The sequence below is a fragment of the Oryctolagus cuniculus genome, chromosome 5 (assembly GCF_964237555.1).
Source record: "Oryctolagus cuniculus chromosome 5, mOryCun1.1, whole genome shotgun sequence".
Lineage (NCBI taxonomy): Eukaryota > Metazoa > Chordata > Mammalia > Lagomorpha > Leporidae > Oryctolagus > Oryctolagus cuniculus.
This window is the reverse complement of record NC_091436.1, coordinates 120,316,036-120,335,465: the sequence shown is the minus strand read 5'-3', so window position 1 is coordinate 120,335,465 and position 19,430 is coordinate 120,316,036. Positions and strand designations below refer to the sequence as shown.

At 36.4% G+C, this 19,430-nt stretch overlaps 1 protein-coding gene across 1 annotated transcript; it reads right to left on the bottom strand.

Annotated features, from left to right (window-relative positions):
* Nucleotides 1–7,472: 7,472 nt before the first annotated feature.
* DEFB114 (defensin beta 114) lies at nucleotides 7,473–16,917 on the bottom strand. The gene is made up of 2 exons (XM_017344866.2): nucleotides 16,860–16,917; nucleotides 7,473–7,618 (listed from the first exon to the last, which is right to left on the bottom strand). The coding sequence occupies exons 1-2, from the start codon at nucleotides 16,915–16,917 to the stop codon at nucleotides 7,473–7,475; spliced, it is 204 nt and encodes a 67-aa protein (XP_017200355.1).
* Between the last annotated feature and the right edge of the window lie 2,513 nt (nucleotides 16,918–19,430).

The window sequence follows — 19,430 nt, the reverse complement described above, 5'->3', positions numbered from 1 at the left end:
TTGGAGAAGAAATAAACAAAATTGAAATCAATCAAATAATACAAAATATCAGTGAATTGAACTGTTTTTTTTAAATAACCAAAATTAATACACCATTGGTCCAGCCAAAAAAAAAAGATGTAGAAGACCCAAATTAATAAAATAGGAGATGAAAAAGTAGACATAACAATGAATACCACAGAAATAAAAAGAATCATCAGTAATTATTACAAACAGGTATATACCAATAACTTAGAAATCCAGAAGAAATGGATAGATTCCTGGACATACATTATCTGCCAAAATTGAGTCTTGAATATATAGAAACCTTAACAGACCAATAACCAAGACTGAATCAGTAATAAAGACCTTCCCAATAAAGAAAAGTTCAAGACCGATGGCTTCACTGCTGAATTCTACCAGACTTTCAAAGAAGAAATAATTCTATTGCTTCTCAAACCACACAAACAACTGAAAGGGAGGGAATCTTCCCAAACTCCTTCTATGAGTCTAACCTCACCTTAATTCCAAAACCAGAAAAAAGATACAGCATGGAAAGAGAATTATAGGGCAATATCACTGATGAACATAGATGCAAAAATCCTCAGTAAAATACTAGCTAATTGAATCAAACACGACATTAGAAAGATCATTTACCATGCCAAACTAAGCTTTACCCTTGGAATGCAGGGATGGTTCAATGTATTCAAATCAATCAATATGATATATCACATTAACAAATTGAAGAATAAAAACCATCTGATTATCTCAATAGGTGCAGAGAAAACATTAGATAAAATACAACATTCTTTCATGATAAAAACCTTAAGCAAGTTGTGTACAGACGAAACATTCCTCAATACAATCAAGGCAATATACAACAAACCCACAACCAGCATCTTATTGAGTGAGGAAAAGTTGGAAGCATTTCAATAAGATCTGGAATAAGACAAACATGTCCACTCTCACTATTACTATTCAATGTAGTTCTGGAAATTTTAGCCGTAGCCATCAGACATAAATAAATAAATAAATAAATAAATAAATAAAATAAATCAAAGGATACAAATTGAAAATGCAGAAATCAAATTATGCCTGTTTGCAGCTGATATAATCTTATATATAGGGGAACCAAAAGACCCCACTAAGAGTCTATTGGAACTTATAAGAGAGTTTGGTAAAATTGCAGGATATAAAAATAACACACAAAAATCAATAGCCTTTGTATACACAGAAAATGCCATGACTGAGAAAGAACTTGTAAGATTAGTCCCATTCACAATAGCCACAAAAATTTTAAATGCCTGGGAGTAAATTTAAACAAGGAGGTGAAAGATCTCCACAATGAAAATGTAAAGAAAAATAGAATACACCAAAAATTGGAAATATTTTCCATATTCATAGATTGGAAGAGTTAATAACATCAAAATGTTAACACTCTAAAGCTATGTACAGATTCAATACTATCCCAATCAGTATACCAATGACATTCTTCTCAGATCTAGAAAAAACGATGTTAAAATTCGCGTGGAAATACATCAGACCCTAAATAGCTCAAACAATCTTAAATAACAGAAACAAATACCATATTTCAAGACACATTACAGGGCAGTTATAATCAAAACAGCCTGATACTGGCACAAAAATAGGCATGAAGTTCAATGGGACAGATGGCAATTGGGCCATCTTCCACTGCTTTCCCAGGTGCATTAGCAGGGAGCTGGAGCAGAATTGAAGTAGCTAGGTCTTAAACTGGTGCCTATATGGGATGTCAGCATTTCAGGCAGTTGCTTTACCCAGTATGCCACAACACCACCCTAAAAGATTCATTTTTAATATTTTCAGTATTTTGTGAACTTGAGGCCTTACAAAAATTCTATGAACAGCACAATATTTGTTCATGTATTCATCCAACATCGCAATTTACCAGGGAATATCTACCACTACCTATTGACCAACTTTGTGTTTCCAGTGTTTGAACATATAAGTTAGCCTTCCAAAGATCTGGATAGTGATATGGAAACATAAAACACTAGATAAAAAGTATTTTATTCTTCTTCAGGTGAATAGTCAGTTGCCTAATATTATTCGTTGAATTCAACAGTCTTGGCCATTGTCAAAAAGCAGGTGACTCTAAAGGTAGGGGTATTTTTCTGGACTCTCAAGTTCTTGCTTTTCTTAATTTCAGATCTCATAATGTGCCCTAAAATTAAGGATTTTATAGAATGCAAAAAATGTAGATTGAAAATTAGTATCAGGGTTTAAATACTGACATACATTGAATAATGTTCTAAATATAGCAACTGACATGTTTTTTCTTAATATATCCTTGCATTAGAATGTAAAACCACAGTGATATTCTGGAAAGGAAAGATATTGTCCTGGGTCCTGCTCATTAGGCTCTGCCTCATCACCCTTGTACTTCAGAGTACTTTCTGACTATTTTTTATAGCTTGTCTTCTATTGCTTTAGACTTGTCTTGGCTGGCATATCTATTTGGGTGAGGTTCTTGAGTTCTGACTGAATCTAAGTAGGCTCTGGTGCCATTTCTTTCCTTTATGCAGTACTCTACCCCTCGAACTTTCTCCTCAATGTCTTCTGTTGACCACATGTCTCATGAAGTTCTGAGATTCCTTCCTAAAGAAACCTCATAGCAAGGGCCCTGGTTGAGCAGGAGGCCTGGAAGTTGATGACTCTTATTGTTGGCCACAAAATTTCTTGCACAGAATAAGAAGAGATTTGGCTCCTAGAATGGTACTGGCATCCTAATACTAGGCAACTCTCAGTTAACTCTTGCAATGAAGAATTTCAGGCCTTAAAACTACTGATTACTCAATCTTGGCCTTTGGGTTTGAACAGATGTTTAGATTCATGGAATGGGGACTTTTTGCCTACCTGTGGTTCAATATTAGTGTCATCACCAGTTTTCTCACATTTACAAACCTTGCCAATAAAAGTTATTTTAAATGGTAGTCACTTTATCTTGGGAGTGAAGTATCTCATTATATTTTTGGTTTGCATTTCCATTATAGCTGATGATATTTAACATTTCTTCATGTCCTTGTTAGTCATTTGTATGTATTTTTTGGCAGACATGCATATCTGGGTCCTTTGTCCATATTTGAATTGGATTATTTGTCTTCTTGTTTTTGGGTTATGAAATTTGTTATATATTTTAGATAACAGATTCTTATATAAAGTACAAGTATTTTTCTATACTCTGTGAGTTTTATTTTCACTTTCTTTATTTTTCAAGATTGATTTATTTGCTTGAAAGAGCTACACAGAGAGAGGAGAGGCAGAAAGAGAGAGAGAGAGGTCTTCCATCTGGTGGTTCACTTCCCAGTTGGCCACAATGGCCAGAGTTGTGTTGATCTGAAGCCAGGAGCCACGAGCTTCTTCCGGTCTCCCAAGCAGGTGTAAGGGACTTGGGCTATCTTCTACTGCCTTTCCAGGCCATAACAGAGACCTGGATCAGAAGTGGAGCAGCTGGGTCTCAAACTTGAGCCTATATGGGATGCCGGTGCTACAGGCCAGGGTGTTAACCTGCTATGCCATAGCACCGGTCCCTCTTTTCACTTTCTTGATACTGCCATTTTATGCTCAAAAATTACTTTGGGTAAAATTATTTTTCAGGAATTATTTTCTTTTTCTACTTGTGCTTTTGGTATCATATCTAAGAAACCATTGCTAAATCCAAATTCATGGAGATTTCCCCCTGTATTTTCTTCTGGAGTTTATTTTTTGACCTATTACATCTGGACCTTGGAACCATTTTCAGTTAATGGCCCTGCATGGTGACAAGTGGAGATAAGATTTCATTCCTCTTCAGGTGAATAGTCAGTAGCCTAATATCCTTTGTTGAATCCAAAAGTCCTAGACATTGTCAAGAGACAGTTGACTCTAAAGGTAGGTATCAAATCTCTATACTAAGGAGTAATCTAATGTTTTAGATTCCCAATGTCATTCCAGAGTGACAATCACCCCCTCTGTTGTCACTAAATCTTAACAGATAACCAGTGTTCTGAGAATCTCCCACCATTTCCCTGCCTCTTGAAGGCTCCAGTCCTCACTCAAGGTTGAGAGAAGCAACAGTGTCTTAAAAGGGCTCTGGCTAACGAAGCCTGGAGTCCTCAATAAATGTTTAAGCTATCCCTCACTGTCCCCATCATGATGAGAATGAGACCCAAGACTACCTTAAATGTTATCCCCTTCAAAATGTTACTTGGGATCCTTTCCTCAACTTTGACATCCTTTTTGATTCACATATGAAAGACTGAATAAAATACATGATCAAAATAGGTCACATACAGCTGGCTCTAACAAAATATAGCAACAGAATTATTTTGGATTAGATTCCAAAAATCATTAATAACCAATTTACTCAGGAAATCTAATTTTGTTAAAAACTTGGACACAGGGATCCCCCTCTGACCACTTGTAGCCTAAATAGAAAAGGAAGTATCACATGTTACTTATCAGCATTATTACATTTAAATATTAACTGTTGAAGTTAAATTACAGAGAATCTCTAGCTAGGTCCATCTGTTAAAAATTCAATCTCTATGCCTTGAATCTTCACAAGCACACCAGAAATAATTTTGGCTATGCTTGTACACCAGTTAAGTACCTCATGTTTACCTTCAAAAGGCTAATTCAAAAAGTAATTTCTTGTTCTTTGCCTTACATTTCTTCCTGGGGAGGCATTAAGCCTGTTGAAGCCTGCTATACTTTCCTATTGACATGCTCTTCCTATTTCTTCTCCTATCTTTTTCTGATACTGCAATTGACATGAAAATCCACCAGAGTGGCAGAAGGAGATAATTTTTTTACATACCACCAAGTTGCTTTAAGAAACCTGTTTACTGCCCTGGTCGACTTAGCTCAAGATTCTTACCAGGCCCTAAAGCAGCTCTGAGATTCTTCAGATTTCTTAGATAAAATAGCCATGCACAGCTGGCTAACCCTATATTGCCTACTGGCAGAACAAGGAGGTGATTAAAAGAAATCTACTGCACTTAGATTTCTGAAAGTGGAATCACGGGAAAAGATATAAAAAAATTTTAATCAAGTCAATTGGTTCCACAATTTTAGTAATGGAAGTACCTAAGCTTCCACCATTCCAGAAGCAGTAAAAATGCTCTCCCTTCTCAATAATGGTTTTTGCTCTGCTCCTTTTTTTAACCTAGGTCTATTCATCCTAGTTGTTAGATTTTTCTCTTCCATAATATAACAGTTTCATGTAAAAATTACCATCATGCAGGGATTCCAGACATTGTCCAGAACTGGTGTTCAAGCTCTAGCTCCTCAAATGGAATTTTTAGATCACTTGTCAAGAAATTACATTTCCCACCTAGGCAGAGACAATGCTCTGACACAGCATTTGAGGAGTTTCAGAAAACAGGCTTAACTCTCTTGATCTCCCAAAAAGATTAAAGGAAAAATAAATCTTTGGCAGGGCGAGTAGTGAGAGGGTAGATGATGTAGGCAGGGATGTAGCACAAGGGTTACTAGCACCTGGCAGCGTCATAGCTAGCACAGCACCTCCTCCTATGCAGCAGGCCAGTGGTGTGATAGCATGACCCATACTGCTTAAATCACCCCCCTTCTCTGCACCATTCCACCCCTGCTCTTCCATTCACTGCCCAAGTCCCACTTTCTTTCAGTTGACCCGACTTCCTAACCTGCACTGCAGAAATTCCCCTTCCACGTACCTCCAAACTCTCCTCACTTCCATTAACAGAAAACCACTACTTTCTGTGGTTTCACTGCTTAGAATGGGCACCAGTTACAAATATCCAATATGGTTGTCTGCTGTGTTCCTGCAATGAACTTCAGTTGATTGTAAAGTAAATGTAATAAAGTTTCCATGGCTAACACTTCTAGTCATGCAGCTGACACCACAGCACTGTAAGATTTCTAAAAATAGGCAAGAGAATGGGCTGTGCTCAAGACACCCAAACTCTGCCCCTTTGAATATTCAATTTAGCCTTGCCCTCAGACACTACCCCCTTTGACTGTTCATCATGCCAAGGGAGAGCCCATAACCTTGCTGAGTGCACTTCTCTCCTGGGATTACCAACACACACTGTTGAATGTACACTCTCCTTACATGTAAAAGATCTTGCTTTTCTACTGACTTTTATCTACTGGCTCTTCCTGGAATTCCGTTATTACAATGGAGGAAAGAACACAGGCCCAGTCAGTCGGGAATAATGTGACTAGTTTATTATATATTTTTCTACAAGTTTTGGTTATCATAACTAGTTTCTGCATGTTAAACAACTGTCTTGTGGTCAATATCTTCCTAGCCTTTCAAAGTTTAAAGTAAATTTTGAGTATTTGCCTTACTTCTTATTATGTTCAGTTTTCTGAACTCATTCCTCTTCCCTGGAGCTCTTTACATATTTCTTCCTTCTTTTCTTAAATCTTCAAAACTGTTTCTCACATCTGGCTTCTGATCCTACACTACTACAGGAATTGGTTATACTCTTTTCCCCTAACATGTGTACTCTATGACTTAAACTTGCTTTTTGAGATATAATTCACTAGCAACCCCAATAGCTATTTGATCCCTGTTTTGGTACAAAATCCCTGTCCTAGTAATTAATTTTAATTACTATTGTAGACATTCCCACTGGGTTCAGAAGATCTTCAATTAAAAACAAAACAAAATAAAAATCCTGGAGCAGTAGTTATTAAAAAAAGTTTGGGTGTCTATAGGAACATTGATGCAAGAATAATTTACCCTTTTTAGCTGGAAAACAAATTCTGGCCTCAATATTTCACCACCCCCTGACAACTTTTAATAAACACAAATTACTTATGCTGTCTTGCAGTTATACTGACGCTGAAATAATAGACTTTCCCCATTCCATCTGAAAAACATGGCAATGTCAACAAAAATCTTAGCTAATACTTGAGTTTTGATTTTTTAGCCCAAAATCAGATTGTATATAACTCATTCTTAATGGTAAAATAGTATTTAGTTAGTATTCTTTTCTGAATAAGCAAAATCCTGAGGGATGACAGAGAAAGAGTGTATCCAGGCTCTTCTATAGCATATAGTCATCTCTTGCTTTGGTTTTGTGTTTGTGTATCTTGACTCTAATGACCTGATGGTAATCTTTAGAAAATTGATGAATTCATGAATATTTATTTTCATGAGTCAAATTTCTAATGAAATCATGAGTAAGTTGAGAAACATGCAATTTTGGAAGTTTAAGTGACCAACGCAACTTAAATTGAATGATAGTCATGTGGTAAGAAATTAGCTCCAGATGTATCTAATAAAACCTCCATCTTAGAGAAAATTAGAGTCCCTACCTCATTTCTTTGTTTAAGTGAATATATTAACACCTTATAAAGAACTGTAACAATATTGGTTTATGTGTTTAATCATTTATTTCAGAGACTTTAAAAGTAATCTTAAAACTCTCTGCACTGGTGCACATGCAGCTTCTTTGTTGAGACGGATGTTTTCCATCTCAGAATTAATCATCAATAGATGGCCTGTCGACACAGCAAATCTTAAATGGTGCGAAACATACATCAACCTGCTTTTCATCCATGTGACACTTTCTTCTACACAAACCTTTATATCTTGAGCAGCGATCAGCCTCCACCAAAGAGCATGTGGCTACAATGACAAGAGAGTATCTGAAATTATTGATCTTTTATTTAAGTATACATTACTTTTTGATAAAAATATTGTATGTGTATTGTACCAAATTTAGAAAATTCCAAAAGATATGAATACACTATTATTTTGGAATCCTAGGTATGTATAAAATTGAAATATTTTAAATTAATATATGATTTAAAATGTTGTGCTGCATATTTTTCTTCTTAACAAGATTCAAGATTAATTTTGAGCTACATGATATCTCCTTGGGATTACATATTATAATTTATTTAATCTTTCAGATACTTCTGGATAAATCAGTTCCTATCCAAGGTTTTGATACTTCAGATTATGACAAATGTGTTTTACAACATTTAGGGCTTATTTGATGTATCCTTAAGATGGTTTAAAAGAGTAAGATTCTAAGGTTTTAACTTATGCTGCTGCTGACAAGGCCATAAATTTTACCCCAAATAAAGAATTCTCATTGTAATTTTAATTTTCATGTCTTAGATAATTTATCTTGAATATTTTTCTGTCTTTCTTAATTGTTCATACACTTTGCTGATTATTTTTAGGATGATTTTTTAAAAGATTTTTAAAATTTTTATTTATTTGAAAGGTAGTGTTACAGAGGAGACCAGGAAAGACAGAGAGGAAGATCTTCCATCTGCTGATTCTTTCACAAAATGGCTGTATTGCTTAGGGCTGTGCCAGGCTGAAGCCAGGAGCTAGGAGCTTCCTCTGGGTCTCCCATGTGGGTACAGGGACCCATGTACTTGGCCATGTTCTGCTGTTTTTCCCAGGCCATTAGCAGGGAGCTGGATTGAAAGTGAAGTATGCTGGTGTCACAGGCAATGGTTTAACCTGCTAGGCCAAAACATTGGTCCTGGGGTGACTTTTCAAGTGTTCAATGGATAAAAGATTTTAATATATTAATAATGATTTTATCGCCGGCGCCGTGGCTCACTAGGCTAATCCTCTGCCTAAGCGGCGCTGGCACACCGGGTTCTAGTCCCGGTTGGGGCGCCGGATTCTGTCCCGGTTGCCCCTCTTCCAGGCCAGCTCTCTGCTGTGGCCAGGGAGTGCAGTGGAGGATGGCCCAGGTGCTTGGGCCCTGCACCCCATGGGAGACCAGGAAAAGCACCTGGCTCCTGGCTCCTGCCATCAGATCAGCGCGGTGCGCCGGCCGCAGCGCGCTGGCCGCGGCAGCCATTGGAGGGTGAACCAACGGCCAAAGGAAGACCTTTCTCTCTATCTCTCTCTCACTGTCCACTCTACCTGTCAAAAAAAAAAAAATAATAATGATTTTATCTGCCGTATTTGTTCCAAATCATTTTTCCTTACTTAATGTTTTTGTTAGTTATAGTTGTAGGCAACAGCAATTTTATTATAAGACAAATGCATATTTACTTTCCAAAATGTAAAAATTCTTATAATGTTGACATACAGAAATGCAAAGCAAAAGTTTTCAATTTTAATGAATTATTGTTTCACACTATTGAAAACCCCTCTCTGCCTTTGAAATGATTTCAGTTTAGTATCAATGCTGCTATATCCTAAATTTGTACAAATTCTAGATCTTCTTGAGGTCTGTATATTATATTATATAGATACATTCTGTTTTTGAAACAAAACAATAAGTTTTAGTTATAGAAATGTATAATAAAAATCATACGGTTTATTTCTTCTATTTCTTTTATTTCTATACTCTATAAAGGAAAAGCAAACTTGTAGAAGTGTCTAAACATAAATGTTGAAATAAGAGTATAATTCAAAAGTTAAGTACTCACATAAGCACTACCCAGATTAAGAAATAGAACATGATCAACATGCCACTTGTGCTTCTTCACAAGCATAATCAAATCCCAATTTCTCATTTATTAAGACATCAATTTCTTGATTTGTAATTTTTTGCACACTTAAAATTTTGTGTGAATGCAACTATACAGTACAAATACTTTTTTAACATTTCATTCACTCAAATTTTTATTGAAAGTCATTCACAAATTGCATATTGTAATTCTTACATTTTAATTATCAGAATACACACTGTTATGTCAATGTATTTAATTTAAAACTTATTTCCTGACAAATAAATTGCTTACAGTTTTGGGATACTCTAGAACTTAATTTTGGGGCTCATTTTCATGTGTTTCCATTAGAAATATTCCCAAGGGTAGAATGTAAAGGTAATGTGTGTACATGGCTTCAACATTAATAAATAATACCAAACATATTTCCAAATCAGTTATGATAACTTAAACTTCTTGTACCATTGTATAATAATTGCAACAGACATTCAAAACCAATCACTGCTTAAAAGTTGTAATTCTATCTGAAATGAATGTAATGAAAGCTCATACACTCCATGTCATATTTCACCATAAAATTCATTTTTCTAACTATTGAGGAAGTTTGACATCTTTTCTTATATTTACTGAGTTAATAGATATCTATTTTTAGAAAATGATCAATCCCTGACCATTTTGCTACAGAGTTATTTGTCTTTTTAAATAGTTTTGTACTCACTTTTCATATTTTCTGTTTATGTATCCTTTGCATTATAAACATACTACAGATATGATTTTCAATATAAAACTTGTCTTTTTACTCAATGATGTTTTTAATTTGCAAAAAATTACTGATGAATAAATATCACCCTTCTGTGATAAGATCATTAGTGAATTGTCCTGTTTTTACTTGTGTGATGCATTTTTTTCTTACATTTAGCTATGGTAAGAGGTAGAGGTCGAGTTTCATTTTTACTTTTCAGGTTGTGTAATGAAATCGCCCCATTTATTGAAAAGTTTATTTGCTATGTTGTCCTGTGGTACCATCTTTATCAATAATTAAAGGTCTGGGGCCGGCTCCGTGGCTCACTAGGTTAATCCTCCACCTACGGCTGGCATCCCATATGGGCACCGGTTCTAGTCCTGGTTGCTCCTCTTCCAGTCCAGCTCTCTGCTGCAGCCTGGGATAGCAGCAGAGGATGGCCTAACTCTTTGGGCCCCTGTACCCACGTGGGAGACCACGAAGAAGCACCTGGCTCCTGGCTTCAGATCGGTGTAGCTCCAGCCGTTGCGGCCATTTGGGTGGTGAACCAATGGAAGGAAGACCTTTCTCTCTGTCTCTCTCTCTCTCACTGTCTGTAAACTCTACCTGTCAAATAAAAAAATAATAATAATCAAAGGTCTGTAGTGTGTGGATTTTTCTGGACTCTCTGTTCTACTCCATTGATACATTTTTCCTTTCAATATAACACTGTTTTGTTGATCAAGTTCTCCCATCTCAGTCTTCTTTCCACAATACTATGTTTGTTATTATTTGGTGTTTTTCATTTCCATATAAATTTCAGAATTACTACATCAAGTATAGCAAAACAAAATAAAACAAAAAATCAAGCAATTTTTAAGTTGTTTTGAAGATTACATCAACTCTGTCAATCAGATTGGAAATATCCAAGCTTTACAACAATGAGTACTCCAATCTGTTAATGCAGCATATCCCTTCATGAATTTAGATCTTATTTAATCAGTTGATATGTTTTAGTTTTTTTGTGTAGAGATCTCATTATCTTTCTGTAGAGTTATTCCTTTTGTAGTTGATATTTCAATGCTATTCTAAATGATACTGAAATTATATAATATTTAGGCATTAATATACAGGTATATATATATTTACATTGATCTGTATCTAACAGTTTTGCTAAATTCACCTATGCATTATTTTTATTTTACTATGGATCCCTTTGATTTTCTACAAAAAACATCATATATTGTGAATAATGATACTGTTTTTCTTCAATTGCAGTCTTTCAAACACTTATAATCATTTAAAGGGCCAGTGCTGTGGTGTAGAGGGTAAAGCCGCTGCCTGCAGTGCCAGCATCCCATATGGGTGCCAGTTCAAGTCCTGGTTGCTCCACTTCCAATCCAGCTCTATGCTATGGCCTGGGAAAGCAGTAGAAGATGGCCCAATGCTTGAGCCCCTGCACCCAGGTGAGAGACCCGGAAGAAGCTCCTGGCTCCTGGCTTTGGATCAGCACAGCTCCGGACATTGCAGCCAACTGGGGAGTGAACCAGCAGATGGAAGACCACTATCTCTGTGTAACTCTGACTTTCAAATTAACAAATAAATCTTAAAAAAAAAAAACTTTTAAAAAGAGTCACTTAAAAGTAATTGCTTTTACACAAATCATCTTTTCTTATTGACTTATTAAAATTAGCTTTCTCTAATCTCATGTAGTGACATTGATTTTAGACTATTATATTAACCTTGAAATCCTGAAATTCAGGCAAACTTCTGATGCTGTTAGACTTGGATTCTAGGTTTTGGGTTTCTTTCAAAAGAATATTTAAAAATATATATTTATTTATTTGAAAGACAGAGACACAGAGATGAAGGAGGAGGTAGAGAAGGAGAGATTCCATCCACTAGTTCTTCCCCCAAATGGTCTCAACAGCCGGGTCTGGGCCAGGCTGTAGCAAGAACTTGGAACTCACATCCTGATCTCCTGTAATTGTGGCAGAGGCTCAATACTTGGGCCATCATCTTCTACCTCCCATAGGCAGGAACTGCAACCTGGATTGCAAGGAGGGTAGCTGGGATTTGAACATGAAATGCAGGCAGCCAAGCGGATACTTAACATGCATATACCACAATGCCTGTCTCTGTATCTTTTTATTACATTCAATTAATAATATTATTTATCTTTAAAAGATTTATCTTATTTATTTGAAAGGCAGAGAGACAGAGAGAAAGAGTTCTTCCATCTTCTGGTTCATTCCCCCAAATGGTTGCAATAACTAGGGTTGGGTCAGGCTGAAAGTGGGAGCCTGGAACCCCGTCTAGGTCTCTCATATGGATAGCAGGGACCAAAGTACTTGGGACATCTCCCACTGTTTTCCCATGCACATTAGCAGGGAACTGGATCAGAAGCAGAACAGCCAGAATTCAACTGATGCTCTGATGTGAAGTGCTGTCAGCACAGAAATTTTAACCAGCTGCACCACAACACTGGTCACCGTAATATTTTCTGATGCTCATTGAAATTTCTTGTTTGAAATCAATATTTGTTAACTTTCATATTTTAATCTTCCATATTTTAACATGTGTTTTGTTATATGTTTTGCTTTGTATCCACTCTAATTGAGTAAGGTATAGTCCCATTGTCCACTGTTATCATGAAGTTCCTCACACTTTTGGGATTTGGGGATATTTTCCTTTCTTTAAATTTCCCGAGTAAACAAATTATCTAAGAAATTTAGTTGCCTTGATCTTAAATTTGGTAAAACCTAGTCTAGCACCAGAACTGACACTGTTTTCTAGCTAACAATTCACCACAAATGAACATCTCTTCACTCTTCTTTTTTTATTTATTTTATTTTTTTTTGACAGGCAGAATTAGTGAGAGACACAGAGAGAAAGGTCTTCCCTTCCGTTGGTTCACCCCCTAAATGGCTGCCACAGCCGGTGCGCTGCGCAGATCCGAAGCCAGGAGCCAGGTGATTTCGCCTGGTCTCCCATGCGGGTGCAGGCGCCCAAGCACTTGGGCCATCCTTCACTGCCTTCCCGGGCCACAGAAGAGAGCTGGACTGGAAGAGGAGCAATCGGGACAGAATCCAGTGCCCCGACCGGGATTAGAACTTGGTGTGCCGGCGCCGCTAGGTAGAGGATTAGCCTATTGAGCACTGGCGCCGGCCAGTATAGCTCTTGTAGGGTTACTTAATGGCAATCACACTCTGTAATCCATGATAGTATGCTGACTTGACTGTCTTTATGAATTGATTATGTTGTACTCAATTCCTTCATGTTTCAACCACTGTCAGTACTAATCTATCGATTTTCTGTGACTGACCTCTCCAGCATAATGTCACCCTGTTTGGACAAAACACTGTTTTTCCGTCAGAATAATCACTTAGACTGAACTCTTTTCATTCCTTTATTTTAGCTTTTTATCGGTAGCCAAAGACACTATTGTAAAACGCATATGTATTATTCTGTGAACTGCTTCCAAGCAATCTGCTCTGATATTTTGTATTACCCTTCCTGTTTCATTGGTCTGCTAATGGTAAAGAAAAAAAGATGGCTTTTTGTGCATTCCTGTATATTTCATAACTTAGTATTTATTACAGAGTCAAAGGGTAAAGTAAGCTTGTGGTCACTATTCTCAAATCAAATGTCCTCAAAACCTTGTTTAAAGATTCCTATAGTTCTCAGTCAATGCTGAATTTGATGATATACAGACCCTATACATCTGAAGTGCAGCTTTCTTCCATTTGACCTTGTGCTTTTTTATTCAGCCTTTTCTTTTTTTTTTAAGATTTATTTTATTTATTCGAAGGGCAGAGTTTCAAAGAGAGAGGGAAGAGAGACAGAGAAAGAAGTGTTTTGTCTGCTGGTTCACTCCCCAAATGGCTGCAACAATCAGGGTTGGACCAGATGGAAGCCAGGAGACAGGAGCTTCTTCCAGGTCTCTCACCTGGGTGCAGGGACCCAAGCACTTGGGCCATATTCTGTCTCCTGCTGCTTTCCCAGGTGCTTTAGCAGGGAGATGTATCAGAAGTGGAGCAGTTGGGATTGGAACCTACGTCCACATGAGATGCAAATGTCACAGGCAGTGGATTTACCTACTATTACTACACCACAATGCCAAACCCTCAGCCTTTTATTTAACCTCAGTGTTTACTATCAGAAGCATTATGATGAAAAAGAAAAAAAATACGCTAGGATCTGAAAAATCTACATTTGTGTTCCACTTGTGACACATTGTAGTGTCACCTTGAAAAATTTTCTTTTATGTTATGTTCCTCTTCTATAAACAGTCTATAATAGTCATCTCACAATGTTATCTGAAAGATCAGATCATATGTCTATGTGAAAAAATATGGAAAGCTGTTTGCATACAGAAAACACACATCTATTTGCTTTTACTATTGCCTCTCTGTGTTACTCTAAATTTCAAAGCACTTTATTAGGGAATTCAGTACATTTCCTCAAATTTGCACCATTCCTATAATTTCACTATTCTTGCTGTTTAAATAATACTTATACAAACCTAACTCAGATCAATTTTCTTTATTCCACTGGAGGGTGAATTTATTTATGCTATCTCAGAGTCTAGAATTGTGCTTAGTAAATAACACTATTATGTGGTAATTGATTGACATGCCAGCTTATATGCCTGATTGCCTTTCCTAATCATATTTCAGACCCTCATTTCCTCATGTTCTGTTCATTACTAATAATGACTGTATCAACACCAACAACTCTATCAAAATAAAAACATCTAAATTGACAAATTTTAGTTTATAGGATTATATTCTAATACTTTATTCACTGAATTAATACTGCATTCTTTTGAGGTAAATATAATCAATAGGCATAAAACAATATGTCAGGTTTTAATTTTTTAAGTTTATTACTAGTTATACTTGTATTTTCTTTGTATTATTTTACAGATGTTGACAATTCTGTAAAATCTGAGTGGCAAGGTACACAAAGCTATTATTAGGTAATGAGCTAGTCAAAAAATCTAGGTCTTCTGAATTGATCCCAATTTTGTATCTGCTATATTATGTACATTTTAGGATCCCATTTTTTCTAGGGCTAAATGGAACATATAGGAATATGAAACTATATCTCCATTGTTATAAATAGTTCATTGGTTAAGTGGCTAAACCTCTTAAGATTGACCATCCAGGTATTCACAGCAATACATGTTTTATTACTTCTTTTAAATTGGTTCATAGGACATTACTAAATCTTTTATTAATACATTGATTAATTTAACAAGGATGTTTGAGGTCCTACATCTTTTATTTGTCCTTTTATTCCTACTGTTCCTCATTGTCCAGCATATTCTAGATATATCCTGGATCACATTATAGATTATGCTATTGATATCCCATGAGATATATACTGTTGTTCTCAGTCCATTTATTTTCTGTGGGTCCTATTTACTATCAAGCCTACACTTCTGAGTCTTAAAAATGAATTTAATAGAATAAATAAAGGGAAGAGTGATCCAACATGGGAAGCGAGATACTCAGCAGACTCATAGAGTGGTGGATGTCCTAAACAGCACTCTGGCCTCAGAATCAGCCCTAAAGACATTCTGATATGGCTGAAAAGCCCATGAGAGTATTTCAGGCATGGAAAGCCAAGACACTCTGGCCAAAAAAAAAAAAACAAAAACAAAAAACCAAAAAAAAAAACCCTAAATGAAATATCTCTGTGAGTGAGATCCCAGTGGAAAGAACAGGTCTTCAAAGAGGGAGGTACCTTTCTCTGAAGGGAGGAGAGAACCTCCACTTTGACTATGACCTTGTCTAAACAAGATAAGAGTCGGAGAACTCAGAGGGCTTCCATAGCCTTGGAAACTCATGACTGGAGCAAAAGGAGATTACTGATGCCATAGACAGGAGTGTCAATTGGTAAAGTGAACAACAGGAGTCACTGTGCACTTACTCCTCATGTAGGATCTCTGTCCTTAATGTGCTGTACATTGAGACTTAATGCTATAACTAGTACTCAAACAGTATATTTCGCTTTGTGTTTCTATGGGGGTGCAAACTGTTGAAATCTTTACTTAATGTATACTAAACTGATCTTCTGTAAAAAAAAAAAAAAAAAGAAGAAGAAATTATCAATTCCCAACTTGACTCTCACTGGGATTAAACATGACAATAGGTCTGATCTGATTTCATCATCATTTAAAAAATCATCTATTATCTTTCACTTTATGTTTGTGTGGGAGCAACTGTTGAAATCTTTACTTAATGTATGCTAAACTGATCTTCTGCATATAAAGAGAATCGAAAATGAATCCTCATGTGAATGGAAGGGGAGAGGGAGTGGGAAAGGGGAGGGATGCGGGTGGGAGAGATGATATGGGGGGGAAGCCATTGTAATCCATAAGCCGTACTTTGGAAATTTATATTCATTAAATAAAAGTTAAAAAAATGAATTTAATAAATTATTGCTTTCCTAATCATTTCAATATCTAAACATTAAAATCAAGATACAAATAAGATGAAGGATCTCATCTTTTTCATGTTTTATCTGCATACTGAATTTGAAAGTTAAGTAGGTGAATTAACATGGTGGTATTCTAAATGAGGATACCAAAATTCAACAGTGACAACACTTTAATTGACATGATTGTGTTAAGCACATTCATTTTCCAAAGAATCCAATATTTCTATTTCTAGCTATAAGGTATATGTAAAAATACTAAGAATATCTCTTTTACCTGGTAGAATGAAGGTCATGTAACACAGAAAATGGAAGAGATAGTATAGTATCTTCATTCTGTGGAAAGATCAGTTGAAAGGTTTATAATGGAATCTAGAACTTTTAAAAAAGCCAAGGGACTTTAACTATTTATAGTTTTTCTAATAAATGAGGCTCTGTTTTTAACCGGATATTGTTTTAATTTATGTACCTGTCTCTGCTCCAGTGACTAGGGCTGTGGGCAGAATTACTGAAGTAGAAAATATCTGAAATAAATTGAGCTTTAGTGGGAAATCTTGATGTGAATGATAGGTGTAAACATATCTTCTTATCAGTGGTGCTCAGGTAAGTACCAATACAAAAGGGCAAACATGAAGTGAATTTAAGAAAAATATTAATTTACCATCTCAGATACAAAACAACTAGATGTTGTATGTTAAAGGATTGATTATTTTTCAAATACATTTTGTTCACTAATCTGGCATGCAAACTCATTAATATGTCCACATATCCCAATCCTTAATTATATGCAATTATCTCATTAATTTCTCTCCATTCATTTACAAGGGCTAAATATTAAGCCTCATTTTTTTGCCTCTATTTTTATTACTCTACTTTTCAAATGAAACTTAAATATTTATGAAACTCTCTTTTCTCCCAGGAAAGTCCAAATAGTCATTTTTTATTTAAAATTCTTATTCAGGGTCAGCCTTGTGGCTTAGCTGGCACCGCTTGCAATGCCAACACCGCTATGGGTGCCAATTTTTGTCCAGTGTTTTAGCATCTCCTCTTCCTATCCAGCTCTTTGCTAATGTCCTTGGGAAAGCAGCAGAAGATGGTCCAAGTATCTGGGCTCCTGCCATTCACATGGTAGACCTGAAAGAAGCTCCTGGCTTTGTCCTGGCCCAGCACTGGTTGTTGCAGCCATCTGGGGATGAACTGGTGATGGAAGATCTCTCTCACTCTGTCTGTCTCTCTCTCTGTAATTCTGATTTCAAATCAATAAATAAAAATCTTTAAATTATTTTAATTCAGAATGCATTCAAAGAATAAATAATGAGAAGAAATTTTGTAATGAATAGCAGTAACTTTCCAACTCAATATCCCTAGTTTCAAGTCTTCTGGTGAATACTGATACAAAAAATGTAATCTAGCTTGTATACTGTTGATTTACCCCACAACAGAATATATCTTTGTTTCTAAATATATGGACTTAGATTGTTTACTTTTTCTTATGCTACCCTTCTCAAGTATTTGAAAGTTATATTAATTTTTAAAAACTTTTATAGATTACTTTCAAATATTTATTTTTAAGGATTTACCTATTTATTTGAAAGGCAGAGCTAGAAGAAATGATTTAAATATTTTCACCAAAAGAAACTTTGGTGACATTGTTGTTTACACTAAACTAAAAATCACACAAAGTGTATACATGTTTGGATGCATTACATGGTACCCCATAAATATGCATAAATTTTTTTAAAGATTTTTTTTTTCAAAGACAGAGTTTCAGAGAGAGGTAGAGGCAGAGAGAGAGGTCTTCCATCCACTGGTTCACTACCCAGATGGCCGCAAGGGCCGGAGCTGCACTGATCCGAAGGCAGGAACCAGGAGCTTCTTCCAGGTCTCCCATGCAGGTGCAGGGGCCTGAGGACTTGGGCCATCTTCTACTGCTTTCCCAGGCCATAGCAGAGAGCTGGATCGTTAGAGGAGCAGCCGGGACTAGAACTGGAGCCCATATGGGATGCCGATGCCTTAGGCCAGGGCTTTAACCCTCTGTGCCACAGCTCTGGTCCCATATGCATGGCTTTTAAGTATCAGTCAAAACAAAAATCACAAATCTCACTGTTCTTTCCAAGATTCTGCATTTTGGGGGCTGGCACCATGGCGTTGCAGGTAAACCTGCCACCTGCGGTGCTGGGAGCATATGTGGGCACCAGCTTGAGTCTTGGCTGCTCCTCTTCTGATCCAGCTCCCTGCTATGGCCTGAAAAAGTGGAAGTTGATCCAGGTCCCTTGCCCCCTGCACCCTCCTGGGGGACCTGGAGGAAGCTCCTGGCTCCTGGCTCCTGGCCTTGGATCAGCTCAGCAGTTGCAGCCATTTGGAGAGTGAACCAGCCGATGAAAGATCTCTCTCTCTCTCTCTCTCTCTCTCTGCCTCTGCCTCTCTATAACTCTGCCTTTCAAATAAATAAATAAATCTTTTTTAAAAAGTTGGGCTTTTTTTTTCAAAGTAAAGGCTCCTTGGATATTTTGTAAGCCTAATTATGTTGCAGAGATCTTAAATAGTTAATTTTGAAAAATGTTATTTCAATGTTGTGTTGCTTTTCTGAAAGCACAGATTTTTCAGGGTATTTACTCCATTGTTCTGGAAGTCCTACCGATAAGGCATTGTTACTTTAAAAATCTTTTATAGTTTGACTATTACATTCATTGTGACTACTACCAAGGGACTTCAAAAAGTTCATGAAAAATGAAGATTCTGAAAAATCTACTTTTCAATTCCATTTTCCATGAACATTTTAAAGTTTCCTCATATTTCTCTGCAATAAACTATTTTGAAATTTGGTGAATTAAAACACACAGATACA

Coding starts and splice junctions, on each gene's coding strand:
- DEFB114 (XM_017344866.2), bottom strand. CDS start 16,917: ATGAAGATACTATACTATCTCTTCCATTTTCTGTGTTACATGACCTTC. Junction 7,619..16,859: donor CATGACCTTCATTCTACCAG/GTAAAAGAGATA, acceptor TTGTCATTGTAG/CCACATGCTCTTTGGTGGAG.